Source organism: Alexandromys fortis, unplaced genomic scaffold, assembly GCF_014885135.2.
Source record: "Alexandromys fortis isolate MF-2015 unplaced genomic scaffold, M_Fortis_MF-2015_v1.1 scaffold_13, whole genome shotgun sequence".
Classification (NCBI taxonomy): domain Eukaryota; kingdom Metazoa; phylum Chordata; class Mammalia; order Rodentia; family Cricetidae; genus Alexandromys; species Alexandromys fortis.
The window spans coordinates 3,562,773-3,587,585 of NW_026067908.1; the positions used below are offsets into that span (position 1 = coordinate 3,562,773).

The 24,813-nt window shown below is 40.8% G+C and overlaps 1 protein-coding gene and 1 pseudogene across 8 annotated transcripts in view; one reads left to right on the forward strand and one right to left on the reverse strand.

Moving 5' to 3' along the window:
• The window catches only part of Osbpl9 (oxysterol binding protein like 9), a 122,551-nt gene that overhangs the window by 69,530 nt on the left and 28,208 nt on the right, over positions 1-24,813 (forward strand). For 3 of the 8 annotated variants that reach the window (XM_050136252.1, XM_050136253.1, XM_050136255.1), the window contains 5 exons: positions 10,009-10,104; positions 11,269-11,316; positions 12,643-12,672; positions 13,753-13,803; positions 22,892-22,930. In XM_050136252.1, coding sequence (XP_049992209.1) covers positions 10,009-10,104; positions 11,269-11,316; positions 12,643-12,672; positions 13,753-13,803; positions 22,892-22,930 — 264 coding nt within the window. Of the gene's footprint in view, positions 1-4,448; positions 4,518-10,008; positions 10,105-11,268; positions 11,317-12,642; positions 12,673-13,752; positions 13,804-22,891; positions 22,931-24,813 lie in introns of all 8 variants that reach the window. The other 5 variants (XM_050136247.1, XM_050136249.1, XM_050136250.1 and 2 more) reach the window with 3 other exon arrangements.
• Positions 13,814-18,598, reverse strand: LOC126497954 (rho-related GTP-binding protein RhoG-like; annotated as a pseudogene).

A 24,813-nucleotide genomic window follows, 5' to 3' on the forward strand; every position in this document is an offset into this window, starting at 1 on the left:
AAATCAGATCCTCTAGACCAGTGGTTCTCAACCTTCCTAAAGCTGTGACCCTTTAATACAGTTCCTCATGTTGTGGTGACCCCAACCATAAAATTATTTTCATTGTTACTGTAATTTTGCTAGTCTTAGGACTCATAATGTAAACAGCTCTGTTTTCTGATGGTCTTAGATGACCCCTGTGTAAAGGTCATTTGACCTCAAAGGGGTTGTGACCCATAGGCTGAGAAACCACTGCTCTAGACAGATGTTGATCTCAAATAGATGGAAACTCTTAGGTCAGGATCAGTTGTCTGTTTCACCTTGGCATCTCCAGGGTGTCCAGCACAGAGTGTAGTCACAGGAGCTGCCCAATGAATAAATAATCATTGTAGCATAGAGTTGTAAAGCCCAGAGTAGTGTGTGTAAAATGTGCTCATGACAAGAGTTGGTGTGAGAGAACGAAATTTGTCACTGCCTGATCACCTTCCGTGCCATGCTGCAATAGCCTTTTGTCCTGTCACCTCTTTTTGTAATAAAATTCCTCGTCAGCGTCGGACATCAGCATCTGTGCAGTTTTTACTAAGAGTGAGGTGCTGTTTGAGTGAAATTGAGAGGAGCTTCCTTAATCTTCTTCATGTACTGTTAGGTGAGCATGCTGAAGGGGTTCTGTAGTCACCGTCTTTTTTTCTCCCCCCTTCTTCAGCATTTGCCACAAACCAAGCACTAGCTTGGGGAATACAGTAAAGAAGAACGAATTCAGGTTATCTTGGTAGACTTTCAACTTTTTAAATTGGATAAATTTGCGTGTACTTTGAGCAACTTCAGCAAAACTGAGCATGTGATTCCTTCTACTGGACATCCCCTGGCAGTAGAAATCACTTATACAAAGACCGTTTAGCAAATGCAGTTTAAGGGATTTTGTCAGGACACCGTGGAACCCATTTTTTCAAAGGTTGTTTTGTTTCATTTGATGTGAGCTGAAAACCTTGGTGTGAGTAGTTTATCATGCAGATCTCGTTGAGTGTTAATTTGTCAGCTTGTTTGCTGTGCAGAGGTCAGGTCATATCAGTAGAGCATAGTGGGTTTGTTTAGAAAACATTGCATAGTCAGAAGTTGTTAGGAGAAGTGTGTGCTTAAATGATCAGCTTATAAACTTAGACGGTCAATTTTACTTTCTCCTGCTTGCACATAGAGCGTATTTCCAGGAAATTTACCTGAACCGATTGCATTTGGTAGAATGTTGGTAATCTCAGGCTAGGACAGGGAAGAATGTTTGCTCCTCTGTTTCAGTTTGCCTAAGTGCTGAGATAACTTAACCTAACTGACAACTTGAAGATTGGCCTTGAGGGTAAAAGAAAGTCCCTGCCTGTGCAGGCCTGCTGACCTGACTGAAATCCCTGGAACCCACATAAAGGTGGAGGGACAGCATCCACTCCCCAAGAGTTGTCTTCTGTGTGTGTTCATTCTATGGCATACTCCCACCTGAGAATAATAAAAACAAAATAAAAAGCCTTCAAGTAGCCTAGCTAACTCAGTTGCCTCTGTTTGCAAACCTTAAGTTTGCTTTCTTCGAAGCCGAGTCATGAGCACGGTGGCAGGATGGGCGTGGAATGCCCTCAGTGTCTTGCTTTATTTTTTGTTAAGGGGCTCATTTTTCCCCCAGGATGTCAACAATCTCTGTTTGCAGGGCTTTTTGCTGCCTGGCACTTTACCCTTAAATGATGTTACAAATTTGGCTACAATTCATTTTGCTTGGAATGGGGTATGAGTAGTTTCAGCAATGCCAACTCTTTTTTGGTATATTTTAGGATTTCATAGATAATCTTTAAAGAGTAAACCTGGTGACTTTGCATATAATTTTTTGAAAAATATGTATAACTTGTGATTTCTGAATATTTTTCCATGAAGCCTTGATGTTTTTATAAAAAAAATACTTAGAAAAGTTAAACATGTCAAGCAAAAACTGTAAGCACAAATCTCTCTTGGCCCCCATTTCCTGAGTCCCACCCAAGAAGTGACAGAATTCCATGGCTTTCCCCTGTGTTTGACTTCCGGAGGAGCTGGGAGTGTGAGGGCATATAAACTAAAGACACAGTTTACAGTGTGCAGCTACAGTGGATTTCTACGTGTAGTTTCGGTGTCACTCAAGTTGGGAGCTAACCAGTTAGTGCTAACTAGTTTATAAAGGCCAGCAAACTCAGGTTTTCACGATTTTTCCCTCTTTGGTTTTTTGAGACAGGGTTCTCTGTCCTGGAACTCACTCTGTAGACCAGGCTGGCCTCACACTCAGACATCTGCCTGCCTCTGCCTCCCTAGTACTGGGGTTAAAGGCGTGAGTCTCCACTGCCCAGCTAAATTGTTCCATTATCACTTTATGGAGTCCATGCTTATATTTTGTCCTGTCAGTGGAAGAGTGCAGAGAGTTTCATCTTAAGAACTAAGCAGTTGTGCCCAGTCATAAATTTTAGTGCTGATATCTGTACTGATCTTAATTCTTGATTCTCCTGTTGAGTGAAACAGCCCATTTCTGCTCTATCTCTGGGTGAGCAATTTAGAATTTGTCATTCACTTTTCTTTTTTTAAACAAAACAAAAACTTAACTATTAAACTGTTTCCTGTATAAATTTTAAAAATAGAAACAGTTTTAGTAGTTTGTTTGATTAGAGTTGTGTTTAACCATTATAATCTTTGGTGGAGGGAAGCTTTCTTTTGACTCTTGGCTACCAAGGTGCAGCTTACATTCTGTGCTGTAGGCACAATAGCCAACTGTTTTCTGAACATCCATACAGGGTTTTCCTCTGATCTGTTTGTTGGCTGTATTTTGCCACGTTTTGTTACTGCTTTTACCATTTTTATACCATCCATTATCTTCTTCAGAGTTCATCAACTTATTGTTAGTTTTCTTTTAAAAAGAGTGTTAAGTTTAATGCTTGTGCCTTTTTCTTGGTTGTTTATTCCCAAGAAAAACTGCACGTGGCTTATAGTATTATTCGTCAGTCTTTTTTCTCTTTTTAAAATCCATCAGCATGATGACTTATCTGTGAAGTACTGTGTAGGTCTTGGGATTAAAGAAAGTGAATTCTGGCTGTCCAAGTCTCCAGATCTAGAAAGGAAATTGAACAGCTACCATTAATTAGTGGCCCCTCCTGTTGATAGGGAAATGAAAGCAGGGACAGTGAACCAGCCTGAGCACACCTGTGGGAGTCTGTTAGGAAGCTGTAGAGTCAGGACTCAGAACTTGCTGTTAACACTTGTTTGTGCTTCATTTCCACTACATCACCACCCTGTGTGATTTTCAGATTACATGGCTCCTCTTTTCAAATAGTACTGTAACTTAATAGAAAAATGTGGTAGTATTTGTAGGTAGAGGAGTGGGTTAGAATTCTAATTAAAAATCCTATCGGGAGGAGTTGGAGGAGCTGAAGCTGCAATCAGAATATATTGTATGAAAAAAAAACTTAGTTTCAATAAAAAAGAAAAGAAAAAATACTATTGGAAGATTTGAATGTTCAGTAAGCACTTGTGAAATAGGTTCAGGGTTAGTCTATCTCATGATCTTTCTTCTCTCTTTTATTTTAAGACAAGGTTTTATTTTGTAGTCCAGGCTAGCCCTGTACTTTCAGCTGTCTTCCTGCCTCAATCCCCCACGTGCTGGGATTCTGGGACTGAGCTTTGCCTATAACTATTTACAGTGTCATAATAAATTGAGATAAAATAAGAAATAAGTATTTAACAGACTTTATAGTGTAGTACTCTGAAAAAAATTCAGTATGTCTTATTCATGGTGAATCTATAGTGTCAGTATTGTTCACTTAGAATTGTTCAGAAAAGACTTTTTATGGCATTCTTGGGGTGCCCTGAAGGTTTTGGTAAGAAACCGATAGCAGCGGTGTGGGAGAGAGAAACTGACTTGAAGCCATATGTAGCCATGGAAAGATGTCTTCCAGAAAGTGTAGTGGAGGAAAAAGTTTATCGCTGTGCTCAGTTTTATGGATGTTTAAAATTGATGATCTTGTCTCCAGATGAATTGGCAGATGACTGTTACATCTTTAGAGTTAAGAATACATAGAAATGCTTGCCTTCAGGACTCCTCAGTAGCTCCAAGACCTGTTCTTGACTGATGTGGCTGCACTGTGGGGCTGTAAATGTTTCAGGATATCATTAGTATCCCTCATGGAATCATGGGCACATGAAAATTACTAAGTTGTTTCTTTGTATACTTTTTTTGTTATTAAATGAACTGATAGGAGGACAAGATGGTGCCATTTCCCTAAGAGCTTAATATGCTCACTTAATTTTCTGAGAAACACAAAAGCCAGTCATTTTGTCAGACTTTGGTTTTTAACGTGTCACTTGCTATGTCCTTATTGTCCTCTGTATAGTTACAGGTTTTCTCTTAGTCCTTTGATCGCTGATGTCAGACTCACAGCATGGTAACTTTCTACTCTCTTTTCTTACCTTTATGGAAGATCAGTACCACACTTGCTTTTTTCCAGTCTTCTGGTATCTCTCCAGTTCTTGAATTTTCAAAAATAATTGTAAGTGATTGAATCGTAAGTATGTCCTCTGCTTCTTTGATTGGGTGACAGGTCATCTCAAACATGTCATCCTCAGTTGTTAGCATAGATGTTGCAAGTGCTCTTATTTAAATTAAAGTGGAATTTGTGTAAAAATTAATTATTTTTAGAGTATTTGTTTTGCTAATAAAATGCCTGTTTGTCCATATTCTTTCTTTTTATCAGGTGTGTTTTCTTTGAATTTTCCTTTGTTAATATTTTAAGCTATATTTCGTTATAGTTCTACTGCCAATGACTTGCTCTCTATCATTTCGAACTTTCTCTGAAGACATAAATAATTTATTTTTTATCATTTTTTTATTTTATTTATTATGTATACAATATTCTGTCTGTGTGTATGCCTGCAGGCCAGAAGAGGGCACCAGACCTCTTTACAGATGTTTGTGAGCCACCATGTGGTTGCTGGGAATCGAACTCAGGACCTTTGGAAGAGCAGGCAATGCTCTCAACCACCGAGCCATCTCTCCAGCCCCATAAATAATTTATTTAAAATATAGTTTTCCTTTTAAATAAATTAATTTGTTTTACTATAACTCAGGCTAGCTTTGAACTTATGGACTTCCCGTTTCCACCTATCAGATGCTGGGATTCTAGGCGTGTGCAATCACACATAGCTTCCTTTTCCTTTTTAGTACATATTTTTTTTATTGTATATTATTTTGTTCTGTTTAAGAAAAATGCTGCATAGCAAACTCAGTCCTTCAAGTTTTCATTAAGAAATAAGACTGGTTGAAACTGTATTATTTTTCACATTCTTTTGTGTTATTGCTCAGTCTCCTGTTCAGTGTTACTCTTAGTTCCTCAAGTTACCCATAAGTTTCTTTTCTTTTTTGGGTGGGGGATGTCCCAATACACATTTTCTCTGGGTAGCCTGGCTGTCCAGGAACTCTCTCTGTACACCAGGCTAGCCTCAAACTCAAGAGATCTGACTGCCTCAGCCTCCTAGTGCTAGGATTAAAGGCATGAGCCACTACCACCACCTAGCTACCCATAAGTTTCTTAATTTCTGATTCTGGTCAAGAATACCTTAAGCCACCTTCGGTAACTCTGACCTTTGTTCATTGGTCTGTCACTGTTATCAGGAGTTGCTCTAAAACCTTTTACAGCCTGCCTCGAAAGTCTTACTAGGAGAGTCCCAAAGCAAGCTATGATTTGCATGTTTCTCGGGGTTTAAGATGACCCTTGTAATGCTCTTTTTAATTTGGATGAAACATTTTGTTGTGTATTTAATGTCCCACCTAAAATCGTTAATAGGAGTTCATTTAATTTAATTTGCTGGCCTGTTAGTTTTTAGGTGTCCCCTGAGAATATCAAGCTAGTCCTGTATATTAGAAATTAGATTCATTTTTCTTGTTCTACCATAGACCATTTTGTGTGTGTTTTTCTATCACTGCTTTTAATCTTTTTAAAATTTTAGTGTTTTTAGAGAAGTCTGGCTGCTCAGAACTCTTGATCTTCCTTCTAAATGCTGGGACTATGGACTTTTAGTTAAAATGTAAAGTACAATTCTATCCAGACTGACAAATAATAGAACTGTGGTACTTCAATATTGTAAGGCAGAGAGCAGCAAGGTCCTGATTGCCAGCACTGCATTATGACCACTTCAGTTATTGCAGGACATAGACAAGAGAAGAAAGGAAAGAGGGAGCAGAGAGCAGAAATCCAGAAGGAGCATGGGGAGCAGCAGTGGACATTCGGTGCAGCTGCCACGTGCATTCGTCTAGCACTGTGACAGCCCCGAGGGTGCTGATAAGGAACGCACAGCTCCTGCCTTTTGTGTCTCTCTTCAGAGAAGTCAGAGTCACGTGCTCAGTGTTAGATAGAGCAGGTGCAGAGAACTGAGAAATGTGTCTGTTTTACTCCCAGTCTGCTGTTTAGCAGTGTGCAGTAGCACCGTTTTTAAAGGTCTGCCCTGCTTGCAGTTCTTCCCAAAGGAAGACAGACCACCCTCAGCCTGGGGAAGGTCTGTGCTCTTAGTCTTATTTAAAAAGAAGTCTGCAGCGTCAGCAGGATGGCTCACTGGGTAAAAGGCCCCTGATGCACAACCTGATGATGGATTCCATTTCCCAGAATCCACTTGAAGAAGGAACAAAACTGACTCCTACAGGCTGCCCTCTGTCATCCATACATGTGTAGTACCTTGTGTACCTGCATGCGTGTGTGCACAATAAATAAAAGTATCTTTTAAAGTTAAAAGGACCAATATGAATAAGTGTAATGTCTCATTGTTATGAATATTGGCTGGAAAGAACAACAGGTATATAATACAATTTTTAATTTTTTTTTTGTTTTTTTCATGTGCGTGCATGTGTGTGTGTGCCTGTGTTGGTTCATGTGCATACAGTGCTTGTGGAGGCCAGAAGAGGGCATTAGATCACCAGGAACTGGAGTTACATGAAGTTGTGAGCCACTGTGTGGACCCTGGGACCTGAACTATGGCCCTCTGCAAGAACAGCGAGTGCTCTGAACTTCTGAGCCAGCTCTTCAACCTTTTTTTAAAAAATAAAAATTCAACAGTTTTATAATTTTATTTTTATACTACAAAATGTAATCAGAAATTTTAAAAGTATCTTGTCATTCCATGAGATAGAGACAAGACAACTCAGCCACATCACTTATTTTTTGTGTTTGTTTTTCTTTTTAAATCTATTTATTTATTTAGTTAGTTAGTTAGTATACAATATTCAGTCTACATGTATGCCTGCAGGCCAGAAGAGGGCTCCCGACCTCATTACAGACGGTTGTGAGCCACCATGTGGTTGCTGGGAATTGAACTCAGGACCTTTAGAAGAGCAGGCAATGTTCTTAACCACTGAGCCATCTCTCCAGCCCCCAGCCACATCATTTCTAATGTCTGAATGGGAAGATAGAGGTGGTGGCTGATGGGAAAACTGGGGGTAATTTTAGTGCACTTAGTCATTTTAAGAAAGGTGTCATCATTGCCACCTGCCTGTCCATGCTCCTGATAAATCCGTACATATTATTTAATTGGTTATAGATAAGCTAACTCTGTAGAATTCCTTTTAAAGCAACCTACGATTTTCGTATTGCTGTGCAGGGAAGTTATTCCAGTTCCGCGGTTTTAGGCTGATGACCACCATTACAAACCTCCCCATAAGCCTTCCATACCGTGAGGTTATGAACCCGGGGTTTATTCTGTTGGTGAAGGGAACTTGTGTACGAGCGTCTGCGGGGTTGAGAAGAGAGCCTAGTGAGATCATAGATCCAAGAGACAACAATATTTCTGAAGAATTAATTGAGGTGGGGTTCAGACTTGAAGTTTAAATAATGTGTTTCTCTTCTGTAGAAGAGTTTCACTAACTGATTTATTTAAAAGGCGCTGTTAATTTCCTGACAGAGATAGTTCTAAAGGAGCTTAGAAGAGCAAAGTCCTTGACGATCTCCTTTCCTTTCTCCCCCTTGCCGTCTGTTCACTCTGGATGTGTCACTGGGCTCTCCTAACTATGAGTAAGCGCAGTGTATTTAACTGATGGTAGCTGGCTCTCGAGAGTTAAACCACTGCTAGTTATGCTGTTTTACTCTTGGAATTAAACAAAAACTGAGGCAGGCACCCGATTTTCCTGTGGTGTCTTAAGTGTCAGAGGCACTGTCCCTTCTGTGAAATGTCTGAACTCCACTTTGCTTAGCAGACATGTCTAATAGGAAGTTCTCTGGGATAGTTTTTAAAGATGAAGAAGTGTGTAGCTGGGTGTGGTGGCCCAACATGGTTAATCCCAGCACTTTGGAGGCAGGCACAGGCAGGTCTCTGTGAGTTCCAGGCCATCCAGGGCTACATAGCGAGACCATGTGTCAAAACAAACAAAACCCAAAAGAATGTGTTTGAGTATAAGTTTGTTATTATATGGATTGTGAATACATTGATTATAATTTTTCTTAAACATTGTTTTCATATATATCACTTACTGGAAAGGGATTTTTCTTTAATTAGTTTCTTTACATGCTTGTAAAAGTAAATACGGCAAGATTTATTAGCTTTAAATTTGAAAAAGAAAATAATTACAAGATAACTGGCTTTTCCAATGGTCATGACAGGCTGTAATTTTTAAATTTTTTAACATTTGGTGTCAGAATGTCAACTGTAGTTTGAGAAGAGCATCAGTGAATAGTAAGTAGTGATGTGATGGTGTTTTAGTAGACGGAGCCGGAGGGAAGGAGTGGGGCGAGCTGGGGGTTCCCTGTGCCCAGGTGGGATGTTGCTATAATACGGAGAGCTCCACTGTCGGCTCACTCAAGTGGAGAATATACAAACAAGCAGTGTGTGTTGGCCAAAGGCAGAAGACTGGGAACAGCTGAGTTTGCTGGGCTACACCATCTGTCACCCATTTAGTACAGTTTTCTGGTTGGCTTAGAAGTCGATGGTGGTAGTTCCTCAGGACAGGACAGCTGGGTGTGCAGGTAGATATCAGGGGCTGGGAAAGTGGTTCTCTCCCAGTGCTTAGCCTTTTACGATTGTTCATGTAGTCAGAGATAATTAAGAGCTCAAAATTTCTTTTGAACAGTCAGAACAAAAAGTGTATTGAGATGCAGGTGTACAAAAAGTAGGGTATGCTATTGCTGTACTTTTAAACTAAGGAAGAGAGGCATCTAGATAAATAATTTACACCCTGTCCAGAGTGTAGTGTTCACTCAAAGGCTGAAAGTGAATAGGGAACCTGATAAGGTGAGAAGAATCAGCAGTTGCACTTAGAAAAGGCTGTGAGACTATAACCCAGGCTAGTTATAAATTTATAGTTCTCCTGTCTTAGCCTTCCCAGTGATGAGACTGTTGATGTGTACCACTGTGCTCAGCTTTCTCTTAAAAAAATTTTTTTTTAATAAGGAAAAAAGAAGGTGGAAAATTTCTGAGCTGATGGGATGGGTTAAGTATCTGTAATCCCAGCACTCAGGAGCAGAGGCAGTCTGTGAGTCTGAGGCCTACCTGGTGTACAGAGTGTTCCGGGACAGCCAGGACTGTTCCACAGAAATCTTGTCTCGGAAAACCTGCGTGGTTTCAGGAGAAAACTGACTCCCACAAGCTGCCCTCTGAGCACACACATTGAGCCCCTACCTCTAAAGAAACAAACAAACATGATTCTTGGGACAGGAAAACAATGGGAGGAAATAGGAAATAGCCTAGGAGGTTTTCTATTTCTTATTATATTATATTTTATACTAAATGACTGTGACTCTGGTGGAAAGGGAGCCAGTCGTGGGGAGGGGGTGATTTTGAGGGGGGGCACCAACCCTCTCTCAAAGCAGCTGCAGTGCATGTATTACTGAGTGGAAGGTTGATGCAGTACTTGTCTCGGGAAATTTTGTTAACTTAAACTCGTTTGTATAAATGGACTGACTGTTTTGAAAGTTGAAATTACGCATTTGTGAAGACGAAGCGTTTCCTGTAATAATATATGTGGCTTGGGCACGCCAGATGATTCACTTTGTTTTCCTCTAGGGTTTGGATTCAGGATTTGTTCCTAGTGTCCAAGACTTTGATAAGAAACTTACAGAGGCTGACGCTTACCTGCAGATCTTGATAGAACAATTAAAGGTATGGCATGCTGTTCTGACATAAAGTAGTAAACGTTGCTAAGCTGGGCTTCGAAGTTACTTGAGGGTAATTTACATCCCTCACAGTTTTCAGCAATTTTTAAAATTGATAACTCCTTAAAAGTAGGATCTTTTCCTCTAGTTATATTGATAAAATGTATGTTCAATACTCTTTGATTATTGAGGAAAAGGTAAATAGGATGTCGCTGAGATCTTGGGTTCCTCCTCCCTTTCATTTTTTGGGAGTGACTTTTCTCTTTGAATTAAAATGATAGGTCATAGGAAGAAAAAGAAACCCATTAACTTAGAAAACAAAGCAGAAAAAATAACTTTGAGTTTAAATAAATATTTCTAGTTACTGCAAGTTTTGTGGGTCTAGTGTCTATAATCCTAACCCTCAGGCTGAAGTAGGAGGATCACCTATTTGAGAGTAACTATATAGTATACTACATATTTCCCGGCCAGCCTAGCTTACAGAGTAAGACCCTGTTTTCAAAACAAGCAATAAAAAGTCTTGTGGAGGTGCTGGGAAGATGGCTCAGTGCTTGATGTGCAGGCATGAGGTCTGAGTTTGGTTTCCCAGTTCTCATAGAAACACTGGGCACAGCAGCACATGTCTGTACACTAGCATGGATGATACCACAAGCTTTCTGGGCACCGTCAAGTCAAGTGTGAGAGCTCCACATTCGTTGAGGCAGACACTCTGTCTCCAGAAATAAGTTAGAAAATGATGAAGACACTCAGTGTTCTCTGGTCTCCACATAAAATGTGCAGAATGGAGACAGGCAGATCCTGGGAGCTTGCTGACCAGCTAGCCTGCCCAGAACAGGTTCAGTGAGAGTTCCTGTCTCACAGAGCAAAGTGGAGAGTGGGAGAGGAAGACCCTGGACATGCTCCTCTGCCTCCATAGGTACACACGCACACATGAATCGCAAACACAGGCAAGAATCGCTTTCTTACTGTAATTCTACCATGGCATTTGGTCTTAGCAGTTCACAGTCATTCTCATAGAAGAATGAGATTTGATACAGAGCCTAGAAATAATTTATGTGTATGTTAGGCACAGCAGAAATATTTAGGAACTAAGGTTTACTTTTCTGTTTGGTAAGTCTACACAGTGTAATAAATATCTTGATACTAAAAGTGTCTTTTTCATACCCTGTAGCTTTTTGATGACAAGCTTCAGAATTGTAAAGATGATGAACAGAGAAAGGTAACTTCTGTAACCATAATTTACTTAATTTTTTAAAATTCAAAAATGTTTTGAAAAAGTAATGGAAATACACCAGTATTTTATTATGTTAATATTGTTGAAACGGGGCGGGGGGGGGGGGACTAAGGCATACTTAGAATCTGGGGAGGCTGAGGCAGAAAGATCAGGAGTTCATGGCCAGCTTGCACTACCTAGCAAGAGTCTATATAAAACAAGACAAAATGGATGAGGCATGGTGGCACATGTCTTTAATCCCAGCACATTAAGCTTTGTGAGGACTACATAGTGAGACCCCCATCTCAAAACAAAAAACAACAATAGCAAAAAGCCAAATCTACCAACCCACCAGAAACAATATCACTGATCTACTATGTATTATTGTAATGTTCCCTCAAGTGGTGTTTTCTGGTAAATTTTCAGTTGCAGCTTAATAATTAAATAAAAGGATAATATTCAGGTTTTTAATATAATTCTGTTTTGCAAGTATTAGATGTTTGGGAGTAAGTTCTTTACATATAAGGTAGAAAGGTATTAAATTTCTAGGACTTGGGACCAGGCACATGCCGTTAATCCAAGTTCAGATCTGTGTTCAAGGCCAGCCTGTTCTACATAGTTTGTTCTAAGACATTCAGAGCTACATAGTGAGACCCTGTCTTAAAAAACAAACAACAAAACAAAAGGAAAGTTACTGTTTCCGTGTGGTCACTTCAGGGAGAGAACTGCTCGGAAAGAGCATGTGACAGGGAGAGCCAGTGCTTGCATTGTGGCCTCTAGGCCTTCAGTTTGGTTTTCCTGGGTGTTTGTCGGGGCTCTTAGGTGCCGCATCTTCTCTTTTCTTGCACTGTTCCTGGTGCAGCATTTTTTATTGTATTGCTTTCTTGCTGACAGTGGCCTTACAGTTTGGTCAGCTACACTTAATAATAATATAAATTCATGTTCTAACTCACCTTCCATTAATTCTTAGTTTTGGAATTTATTTCTAGTTTATTTAAATGACATTTTAGGAAACTTTTTTTGAAAAACCATGAAGTCTATAATAAATATAAAATCTGTTTTCCGGAAAGGTATAAGAATGTTTTATACTTTCTTGCAAGTCTTGAAGTGCATGAATTTTATGAGTATTTATCCATAAAATATTTGGAATTTTAAATTTAAATATTGGATTTAGACTAAAAAATATAACAAACTATTTCTTTCCTAATTTAATTACACTAACTTGGAATAGTGTAAGTGAAAAACCCTTCAAATGCCTAATCCCCGAAAATAACAATATGCACCTCTTTGTGATTTTCATTATTTCTATTTTATAAAATTTATTTTTCACAGAAAGTTGAAACTCTCAAAGACACAACAAATGTAAGTTATTACTAAACTCTGACTTTAATTTAGAACCTGCTGTTATTAATAAGAACAAACAGTGTCTTAGTTTCTGTGGATTTTTATGAGGGTATTTAAGAATCAAGTCATTGGCCAAGAATTTGTTATCCCTGTGGTTGAAATTAATCTGATGTACCATTTTATTTGTTTCTGGTCTTAACATCAGTGGTATCTTGGGATAAAAGTATCCTCCGTGCATAGGAGGCTGTTGTTCAACATGGTAGCACATACCTGTGATCCAAGCACGGATTAGGAGTAAAGGCCAGCCTCAGCTACATAGTGATCTCATTTTTGAGACCCTATCTCAACAACAACAACCAAAAAAAAAGAAAAAAGAAAAAAATGGTATCTCATATATGAGATACTTGGCACTGGAAGTATCTCTAATAGATCATTTACACATGCATAATATAAGATAAATAGAGGAGGGGACTCAAGTCTGAACTCAAGATCCATTTAAGTTTCTTGCAGCTGATGCTTGCAGTTTGACTTCCTGACACCTGAAATTGTGAATTGGAACTTGGAGGATGAGGGATACTCAATCTATACATACTCTCCTCTTAAAAATGCAGTAAGATTTGAGTTTCCTTAATGCACTGGCCTTTGATCTTATTTAATATGATGTTACTAATGATATTTGTATCTAGATAAAAGTATTTTTAAAATAGGCAAAATAATACTTCAGATCTGAGTATTCTGACCAGATTCTGCCCCGTGTCTTGCTTTAGGCATTGACATTGGGGTTGCTACTGTTGATCTAAACAATTGAAGGCTAATCAAACTCAGACTCGCATACTTTCTCTTTGAGAGAAAAATAGTAGATATTATTTGGTATAAATGATAGTGTGATCTTCCTTAGTAAATCATAGAGTTGCTAATAAGTAGCTTGTCACTCTGTCATCAAATTAGAACTCACCATATACATAGAAAGGTGTATTTAATGTGTAGACTTTACTCCTTTGTATATTTGAACTGATTTTTAAGACTATTTTAAGTTCTAATATCATATAACTATTTTATTTGCAACAAGACCCTAAAATCAGTGTTTTGTCTTTATAGAGCATGGTAGAATCAATTAAGCACTGCATTGTGTTGCTACAGATTGCTAAAGTAAGTAAACTTTACTTTTTATTTCCTTTCAAAGTTTATAATTTAAGAAATTGTATTGGAATTTTTTCTTAGTATATACAAACTTAGTTCTGAAACATTACTTTTCAACAGTAAACAGAATTGTGGAACTCTATAATTTGTTAAACAATTACTATGTTTGCATGTTTACACACACACACACACACACACACACACACACACCTGTCTGTTTTCTGGTAAAATTTTTCATTGTGGCTAGGAAGTAAGGGAGCATGTTTAAAGAGCGCATTCTTTGGCTAGGAAGTAAGGTAGTATGTTTAAAGAGCCCATTCTTTGGGTAGGAAATAAGGGAGCATGTTTAAAGAGCACACATATTCTTTGTTTTAACCACAGCTGCAGCTTGGAATAGAAGGCTATATTCTGTTAAATCTTTTACATAATTTTTTTCTTAGAAATCAAGAGTTAAGCTTTACCACGGCTGTTTTCTTGTACATTATAGAGTATAATAGATACATTTTTGAAATTGGTGTATTTTGTTTGTTTTTGAGGAGGAGAGGATACTGAACTACATTGGTAAACCAGTCATTAATTGTTGTTATCCATGGAACAAAATGGGTAGTGATTTATTTTGGGCTAAATACTAATCTATACCCACTTTTATGAAAGCTTTTTTTTTTTTTTTTTGGTCCTGGGATTTTTAGAGAGAGAAATAGGTTTGAGAATAAGCCTTGCATTCACCATTATGCTTGCCATTGTGTGCCTGTAGCTAGTGGGTAGCAGCAGGTAGGTGACAGCTTGGCAGGGAGGTTGGAAAATACTCAGTGGTGTGTTTTACTTGTTCACATGGTTTTGTTTGCCCAGGGTTAGAATCTCGTTTTCCCTCACATTGTTAGTGACACAGTAGTGTAGGGCAGGGCCGGAGACAAAATTCAGGCTATGGTTTTGTTTAGTTTTTCTGGATCTAAATTTACGTGACTGCATGGAGAAGCACCTGCAGATACAGGGGAGGGGACAGAGAGGGAAGAATTACACTCTCATCCAAAAGCATATCTAGTATGGTGGTGGAAGAAATGCAGCTTAGACTTGCTGGCCAGCCTGGGGAGTCTCTGAAGGACATTCAAAATACTCAGACAGATAGCTCTACTTGGAGTGTAGCCTTTTCTTGGCTCAGCGGCTCCTTCTTAGTTACTCATTAGGGAGCGTTTATTACGTGATATATTCATTGTGTGTAGCAGTCAGAGCAGCCAGCCTGTGTTGATGCAGTCTGCTGTCATGGGGAATTTGGTCTGCAGCCTTGGTGTTAAGAGCCTTTGCTTGCTGAACTGTCTTGCTGGTCCTCATCAGGAGTATTTTTGATGTTCTCTGTCTTTGAACTGTATTACAGTTCAGATTATTCCATTTCTTTCTACTAGTTCCCACAGCTGAATGTGTTAGTCTAGGCTGACAGATCTACTTTTCAGTGGTGGTACCCTGGAGTCACTTTAATCAATCCCAGCAGGAAGTTTGAGCATGTTGTAAGGCTTTCAAGCATGTTGCACCCTACATGACTCTGCATCCGTAAGCTTCCTTTCTGTGTCCATCGTCTCCGAGGCCTGCACAGGTATCTTGAGATGTCAGCTGGGCACCATAGCATTTGAGCTCTCACTCCCTTTCATCTACTGCTTGACCACACTGTTTGATAACGGGGGGCCTGCTTCCCTTTAATTTTCTCTTCAGGGGAGACAACTTTCTTCTCAGTTTCAGGGACCTTTGCTTCTGTTGGGTGGCTCCTCTCACAGATGTTCTCCAGGATGGTCTCTTCCCTCACTTTGCTCCAGTTTCTGCCACACGAAATGTCTTGACTAGCTGAACAATCTCCATGTCACACCAGTTTCTTTTTCTTCCTAACCCTGCATCACTAGTCACAGCCACATGATATGCTTACTGACGTTTGTTTTCTCTGAGAGCATATTGTCACCTGCCTTTATCAACGCAGGCTTTTATAACAAAATATCATAGAAACTAGATGGCTTAACCAAAATTAATTTTCTTACCATTCTGGGTGTTAGAGATTGAGGGTCTAGCTTTTTGAGCTTCTATTGAGGGATCCTTTCTCGGCCTAGCACCTGCTCTTTCTTTTTGTCCTCTCAAAGCCTTTCTATGTTTTTTTTTCTTAATAATTTATTTACTTTTATTTCATTTGCATTGGTATTTTACCTGCATGTATGTCTGTGTGAGGGTGACAGATCTTAGAGTTAGAGACTATTATTAGCTGCCATGTGGGTGCTGGGAATTGAACCCAGGTCCTCTGGAGGAGCAGTCAGTACTCTTAACCACCGAGTCGTCTCTTCATCCCGTAAGCCATTTCTCTAGCCCCTTTCTGTGGCTTTTCATCTAGATTCTCTGCTGTCTGTGATGATGAAGATTTTGCTTGTATGTTTTTTATTTTCTCTCTCAAGTTTGTGGCAGTGATGCACCTTGATTTTTATTATAGTATGAGTAAAGAATCCAAATTCATTCCTTCTTTAATGTGAATTTTATTGGCTGGATCTCATAAGACTTGAATTATAAGTTAGAATTTATGTGGGTATATAATTAAGACTTTGCCTCATTAGGGCAGTGTAGAATGTATTTAATCTTTAATTTAAAAAAAATATCAATGGTTTAAAAATACTGGAGTTCGGGCTGGAGAGATGGCTCAGCGGTTAAGAGCACAAACTGCTCTTCCAGAGGACCCAGGTTCAATTCCCAACACCCACATGGCAGCTCACAACTGTCTGAAGATCCAGTTCTAGGGGGTGGATCTGACACCTTCACACCAATGCACATAAGATAAAGTTAAATAAACCATAAAAATATTTTTTAAAATATACTGGAGTTCTTAATTCTAGTCAAAAGTTACCCCAAATCATAAAGTACACATGCTTATTTTAGTGACATATTTCCAGATCTTAGTCATGGTCATGTGTTTAAACAAGTTAGAAACAGCCCTTGCATGTGGTACTCATGCTGTGATTTGTGTGGGGCGACAGGGCCCTTTTCCTAAGTCCTTTGAGTTCAGTAGAGTCTCCGGTGCAGGGAGACTAGACACGCTTCTGTAGCTAATCTGATCAGATATGCAAAGTAAGAGACCAGCTATCTACAGCTTATGATGGATGATAAAGCATTAAAGAGGCTGTGTGCTTATGTAGATTTCATGTACCTCAAAAGGCAAATAAGTCTGATTTAGAATATCCTGTAAGATAGCATATATGAAAAAAAAGTTTGAGGGAAAATTGTCCAAGTAGTTCATTTTATCATACAGGAATTAGAAGTGCTCGGTTTTTGTTGTACTAGAATTTGTGTTTTTGTTTTGAGGTAGGTGTTTTGTTTGTAGCTCAGGCTGTTCTTACACTCAGTGAGCTGAGGGTGAGTTTGGGGCCTGTGCTCTGCGTTGGCAGTGTTGGGGCTACAATAGTGTGCAGACATTCCCAGGTTGTGCAGTGCTGAGGACCACACTGCAGTTTCCTGTAAAGCTGGGCTACATCCCCAACCCTGGGTTTTGTAGATGAAAGTGCACCAATGATGCCAGTAATCTGTAACAAACCACCTTAAAACTGATGCCAGTAATCTGTAACAAACCACCTAAAAACTGAGTCTTAAAATAGCTTCTACTCACTTATTCATCCATTTCTGTGTTGTGTTGACTTCACTGGGGGCTGGAGGACCCGCTTTTCTTTTCTTCTCTTTTCTTTTTTCCAATGGAGACAGGAGGTTTTATTGATGCTGATGGTGTAGGAAAGGCCCCCAGGAGCATGGGGCCTAAGTCAGTCAGCAGACACATAAGGTCTGGCTGGGCACATGGGGCAGGTTAGGGCATTTTTCTTAGGGTTCTGTGGCTCCTCCTCTGTGGGGGGGATATCTTGGAGAGCCTACTCCAAGAGCAAAGGCAGAGGTTAGAGCTCCTAACCTGAGAGGAGGCACTACAACAGGCAGCGACTCTGGAAAGCTAGACGAACTGGTCAGTAGCAGGAAATGGAGGGTGACACTGGGCTTGCCTCTTGGAAGGGTCAACCTGGCTTAGGTGAACTCATGGAATACTTGGTATTCCCAAGCAGAGTGGGGCAGGGCCCAAAGCCCCTTTCCCCGTGTACCTCCTTAAGGAATAAAAGGCAATCAGGGAGTCCCCTGGCAAGGGGTGCCAGAATTAGTCCTTAAGGCACAGCTTGGGGACAGACAAGGCGCCAAGGCACAACTGGTAGGGGGACAAGGGGTAGCCTCCAAGTTGAATGCCAGGGTCACAAGAGGATGCAGGACCGCCCACACTTTATCTGTGTTGGGTTGAGCACTGCCCCGACAGCCTCTGCAAACACCTCCTTGACGCTGTCCTGCTGCAGCGCTGAGCACTCAAGGTAGCGCACAGCATGGATCTGCTTGGCCACTGCCTGGCCCTGCTGCGGTGTGATGGGCGCTTGACCCTGCTCCTTGAGATGCCGTAGGGTATCAGGCTGGGCTCTCAGGTCCTTCTTGGTGCCCACCAGGAGGATAGGGACATCGGGGCAGTAGTGACACACCTCTGGATGCCACTTGTGCCTCACATTTTCATAGGAGGGTGGACTGGCAGTGGAGAAACAGATGACAAAGACGTTGGTCTGAGGGTAGGAAAGGGTGCGCAGCAGCCACATTCCTCCTGGCCCGCTGTGTCCCACAGGTTCAGGTTCACTGTGTTCCCATCAACTGCACTCTGGGCACTGTAATTGTCGAACACAGTGGGGATGTATTCCTTGGGGAAGGCATTAGTCGTGTAGCAGATGAGAGGGCATGTCTTGCCCACAGCCCCATCACCCACCACCACCACACACACACACACACACACACACACACACACACTCTCTCTCTCTCTCTCTCTCTCTCTCTATCTCTCTCTCTCTCTCTCTCTGCATGCACGAGCCCCCTGAGGTCAGAAGAGAGCACCAGATCCCCTGAAACTGGAGTTCTTTTGAGTGCTTAGAACTGAACCTGAGTCCTCTGGAAGAGCAGGAGGTGTTCTTAAGCTAGGCCATCTCTCCAGTCCGGAGGACCCACTTTGAAGATGGCTTACTTACATGGTGGTGGTGCTGGGGAGAAGAGTTCACTTCCTCTCTGTAGTGTCTTTGTGGCTGCCCAGGCCTCCTCACAGTGAAGTCATTTCCAAGAAAGCCAGGCAGGTTGCAGTGCTGGAAGTCATGCATAACTTTTGCTCTTAGTGGGGATAGTCACAAAGGCCCACATAGGTTCAGCATTGGAGAGGATATGATATTTGCCTAATAACAGACCATTTGGGCACATTTGATCTCCTATATTTCATATTCTTAAAGTCTTAGGGAAAAATCAGTTTGCTGTTTAGAAACTAGAAGAAGAAAAGAAAATGTCATAAGTTTATAAACTGAGCAGGAAAATTGAGTTTTCTTTCTTTATAATTCTAAATGATCTATATTTAAAATTTTTCTGTATCAGAATTACTGACTTTAGAATCTCAAGTGTGTAGTTAACTCAATTTTTTACATAAAGGGGAAAGTACTAATTTGAGTTGTGTAGATATTAAAAGCAGTTACTCTTGGAGTTTTGTAGAGAATGTGTGTGCTGGGCCAAGAGTTCCTAGACCTCAGCTAGGCTGGCTAGGACAGATAGGACACAGCATTCAGTCAGAGTTACATAACCAAGATCAGCAAAGAGAATAGCACAGAAATAGCACTCAGAAAACCAGACACATACTCAAGTCTTCCCTAGTGAAATTCTATATGATGTGCCCAGTTCCTGCAGTCACAAACCATTACCAAGTGTGAGAAATGTTGTTTATTAGGGAAGCTCCTTAGAGACACTATGCCCAGGTTTCTACCAGAGGCTCATCAGTAGACCATGCTGTTCCCACAAGAGGCTTAGTGAGCCACTCTTTGTATTCGGGACTTGAAATGGAGGAACTGCGCAGGTCTGCTGTAGTAGCCCTTCTCTGCATGTGCACTTTAAAAAGTGATGCCAAGTCTTCAACTTTTTTTTTTTTTTTTCGAGACAGGGTTTCTCCATAGCTTTTGGTTCCTGTCCTGGAACTAGCTCTTGTAGACCAGGCTGGCCTTGAACTCACAGAGATCCACCTGCCTCTGCCTCCCGAGTGCTGGGATTAAAGGCATGTGCCACCACTGCCCGGCCCAATGCCAAGTCTTCAGATTCTTCCTGATGAACACGTTGATGTCTAGATTTCTGAAGGTCTATATTAATAGATAAATTTTCGGATATAATTTGACCATTATGTTTAAAACAAAGACCAAACAAAGATTGCCTTCTACTGAATCTTTCAGAAAGCTTCCAGAAAGGACAGTTTAATACATTAGCATTTTATTTATATGTTTTATCTGCATAATACTAGAGGATGGTTGTGGTTATGCTTGCTACTGTGGGATTACTCTTTTATACTACTTGTGTACCTGGCTTCTCTTTGCATCACTGTTTTGGAATGTCCCCCAAGTGTCTAGTGGAGAAAACAAAGGCTATAGCTGTTACCTTATCTTATTCTGAGTCTCTGATGTCTTCCTTTGGTACTGCATGTCCTAGTTACAGTTTGACTACTGTGACAAACACCATGACCAAAGGCACCATGGGGAGAAAGGGCTTTGTTTCTTCTTACAACTCTCAGGTCACACTCCATTGCTGAAGAAGTTAGGAAGGGCACCTGGAGGCAGAACTGAAGCAAAAACCATAGAGCAATGCTGCCTACTGGCTTGCTGTCCATTGTTTGCTCAGGCTGCTCTCTTCTACCCCCAGGATCATCTGCCTGGGTGGCACTACCAACAGCCCGCTACCTCTCTCCCCATCAGTCACTAATCAAGAAAATGCCTACAGTCTTGTCCACAGGCAGTCTGATGGAGACACTTATTCCATTGAGGCTTCTCTTCCCAGATGTGCGTAGGTTAGTGTCAAGTTGACAACTCTATCTAGGACACTGCATTAGTTTCCTTTAATTTAAAAAACTCAGTTTTAGGGGGCTGGAGAGATGGCTCAGTGGTTAAGAGCATTGTCTGCTCTTCCAGAGGTCCTGAGTTCAATTCCCAGCACCCACATGGTGGTTTACAACCATCTCTAATGAGGACTGGTGCCCTCTTTGGCCTGTAGGCATACACGCAGACAGAATATTGTATATATAATAAATAAATAAATATTTTTTAAAAACTCAGTTTTATATCTAACTTTTCTCCCTTAAATACTTTCCTATATTTTCTCATTTTATCCTCATAAAAACTCTGAAATAGGTACAATTTTACATGAGTGAACATGAAGAAACCCAAGAAATGTTGCAGTATTCTAAAAGTACAACAATCATACAGTGATTTTTATATTCCAGCCTCAGTTTCCCCTCCCTCCTCTCATCCTAGTCCCTGCTCTCTCCCCCGTCTCCCATCCCACCTCTGTTCCCTCCCCTAATCCAACTCTTGTTTCTTTGATAAGAGTATCAACAAAACATGGCACATCAAGATGCAATTAGACTTCGCATCTCCTCATGTATTAAGGCTGGTCAAGGCGATCCAGTGTGAGGAGTAGGGCCCTAAAAGTCTGTAACAGAGATAGCCCTCACTTCTACTGTTCGGAGTCCTCCTAAGCTGCATATATATAGAGAGTACCTACGTCAGTTCCCTGCAGGCTGCCTCGTTGGCTCAGTCTCCATGAGTCCCTATGAGCCCATGTGAATTGATTCTGTGAGTTTTCATGTAGTGTCTTTGACCCCTCTGGCTCCTACAGCCCTTTCTCCTCTTCTCCGGCCAGTGCTGGCTGAGGGTCTGCATCTTCTCCCCCAGTTGCTGGATGACGCCTCTCTGGTGACAGTTGGGCCAGGCACCGATCTGGTCACAGGAGACGGCCAGTTCAGGCTAAAGGATTTTTGATTCCTCAGATTTTTCTGAGTATGTATTTTCTCCCAGAGATCTTTGATTACTTTCTAGATGGTACTCACCAGGAGATGCTTTCCCATGCCTGTCTATGCCTGAGAGCACCCCAGAAGACTAATTCTTCATCTTCACACCTATGTTGGGCACAGAGCCTATTAGAAGGCAAGTGGGAAGAAGGGTGCAGAAGAGTTCAGGGTCCACTATTCAAAGTCTTAAGTCCTTTCTCATGCAGTTGTGAGGAAGGATTTTTGTGTCACCAACTTTCCACCACTTTCTTCACCCCCTGAGGCACACACAACCTTGCAGAGGTAAGACAAAATGGTAGTTAGCCAAGAGTGTGAACTCTGCAGGGAGGCTGCTTGTATCGGGAGCTTATGTCTGCCACAGTCCAGTGGTGACAGTAATGCTGCCTGTGGGCATGAGATGCAGTTCAGTTAGTAAAGTGTCTGCCAGCATGCACAGAATCCTGGCTTCCATCCCCAGCCCCATGTAAACCAGGTGTGGTGGTGTAAGCCTGTAACTGGAGACAAGAAGATCAAGAGCTCAGGTCATCCTTTGAGTCCAGCCAAACAAGCAGGCACAAACAAAAGAAAACAAAAAAGAAAAAAGCACCTGTTACAGGGTTATTGATGGAGTAAGTGAATATACATACAATACTTACCAGGCAGTGTTAAGTGTTACATCATCACTCTGTGGATACAGCTGTTAAGTTTACTGAAATGAAAATTAGAATACATCTCTAGGAAAGTATTGGTGTAATTCTGAAGTCATAACCAGATATGTGAAATAATGACCATCCTAGGTTTTTCAGATCACGGTTCAGACAAGGGTCATGCCCGTCAAGTGCAGTAGAAGTTTAGGGATTGTGAGGAGTTGGCATAACTTATTGTAAAGTTGAAACTTAGAAATTTTGAGGGTCTCTGTCCTTATATCAACATATCTGCTTTTAATTGTTGCTATGAATGTCAGTAAACTTTGGTAGGATACATGCTGAGCACCAGTCAGTGCCTCTGCAGAGATAACTGTCATGTTATTTTCTTCTGGGTTGTGTTGCCAGTGATAGAGGTGTGTCTGGTTAGGAGTGAGTACCACATGAGATGAAAAGTCTCAGTGAAAGCAGAGAGGTAATTTCTAACTTCCTTACCTAGTAAAAGAAGCCTTCTTATTAAGAAAAGTACACAAGACATTACTTAAATGTAAGAGTGAAGTTAATGTCTTTAACGTTTTTCCCTAAGGACCAGAGTAATGCGGAGCAGCACGCAGATGGAATTATAGTAAGTCTGATGTGGTCTCTGTCCCTTTGCTCTCGCAGCGCGTGATAACCAGTCATGTCAGGAGAAGCCTGAATTTCCGTTCACTTTCAGCACAGACTCCTCTCTTCACCTGCTTACTGCTTTTTGTTTAACTCTTGCGATTTTTCTTGAGCTCCTAAAGTTGACCATCTTTCAACAATCATTTGGAGGGAAAATGGCAATCTTAAGATTGTTCTAAGTCTTGGTTCTGTGACTGAATCACTTTGCATGTGTCAGCTTGAAGGTCAATCAGCTTTCACAGGCATCGCTCACCAAACTGCTTTCCTGACCCGACTTTTTTCTCAGATTGAAGCAGACGGAGGGTGTGCAGTATTGAAACATACCTTCATCTACTAAAAATATATCTATATCTATGTGTTCCTCTTGTTTGCTTTTTAGATTTTATATGCATTTGTCAGTAGTACTCTGTTGCGTAATGTATTCTTGGTAGAACAAATAAACATGGATTCTTTGACATAGTTATTTTCTTATTCTTCCTTAGCTTTTTACTGTTCTATTACTCTTAATATTTTATTTATAAATAAGAAGAAAATTATGGCTATATTTCTTAGCTGGTAATAAAAGATTTTAATGATTTGAAGCTTGAGGGCTGGACAGATGGCTCAGTGCGTTAACTGCCTGCCATGAGACCACGAGGACCAGAGTTTGCATCCACTGTACCCACATAAAGAGGCATGGTGGCATGCATCCATGGTCATAGCACTGGGGGTACAGGAGAGACCTGTAGGTCCTGTCTCAAAAAATATGGTAGAGAGTGCTAGAAGAAGGCAACCATTGTTGACCTCTAGCTTCTGCGCACAGGCACACGTGTGCACACACAGGCACCCTCGTACATACACACAAAGATCAGTAGTTTTATGGTTTTAGTGACTTCTGTTGACTATTGCTAATGTAGAGCTGTCAATGTACCTTAGCTGAGAGTTCTTCCTTAGCATGCGAAGCCTTGAGTTTGACCATATTCCCTCCTCCCAACACATCAACAGATGTAATGGTGACACCTATAATCCTAGCACTCAGGAAGTGAAGACAGAAAGGTTAAGAATTAAAGTCCACGCTCAGCTACATAGGGAGTTTGAGGCCACCCTGAGCTACACGAGACCTTATCTCGAGAGAAACAGAGACTGTACTTGAAACAATAAGCAGCCTCTTTACCCTAATATTGAGTGCCAGTTTGTCTAAGGCCTGGAGATGACATGGTAGACCCTTGACAATCTCCTCATGGTGCCTGGGAGGGCAGAGCTTGTGGCCTTTACATCTGTTTTGTTCATTATCTATAGGTTTTTAAAATCTTCTTTAGACAGTAGATAAAGGAATCACTTTTAAAATATAAATAAATATGTTGGGATTTTTAGTTGTATTCAAGGTGTAAGCCCTGGTGATTGGCACACCACAGCTGCATGGCATCAGCACAGTGTAGTGTAGTCGGCCTTGTGGGCGGGGCTATGTGCATGGTCCCCAAGAAGACCCTTTACAGGTGCAAGGGTTGGTTGTTTTTAATCTCTTTTCCCTTCAAAGATCAATTCATTGTGTGTAAAAATAGACAGGGTTTTAGAAAGCATACCACACATGTTTAATCCTTTGCAGTTTTAAGAACATTGGGAAGATTCATGTGTAGCAAGATTAAACTTGTAGAAAGCAATCTTGAGTCTTTTTGTATAAAAGTTTCATTTTGAAGATGGGAAGCCATGATACAGACTGAGAGCCCGTGCTCGGGCTGTGCAGTAGTCCCGCCGCTCACTGTCCTCTCCTGACCTTGGGCTTGGCTTCTGCATGCTAGTTATTTCTTAGACTCTTCAGTGGAAAAATAGTGTGTTTTCATTCATGTGGATCAAAGTATTAGTGAA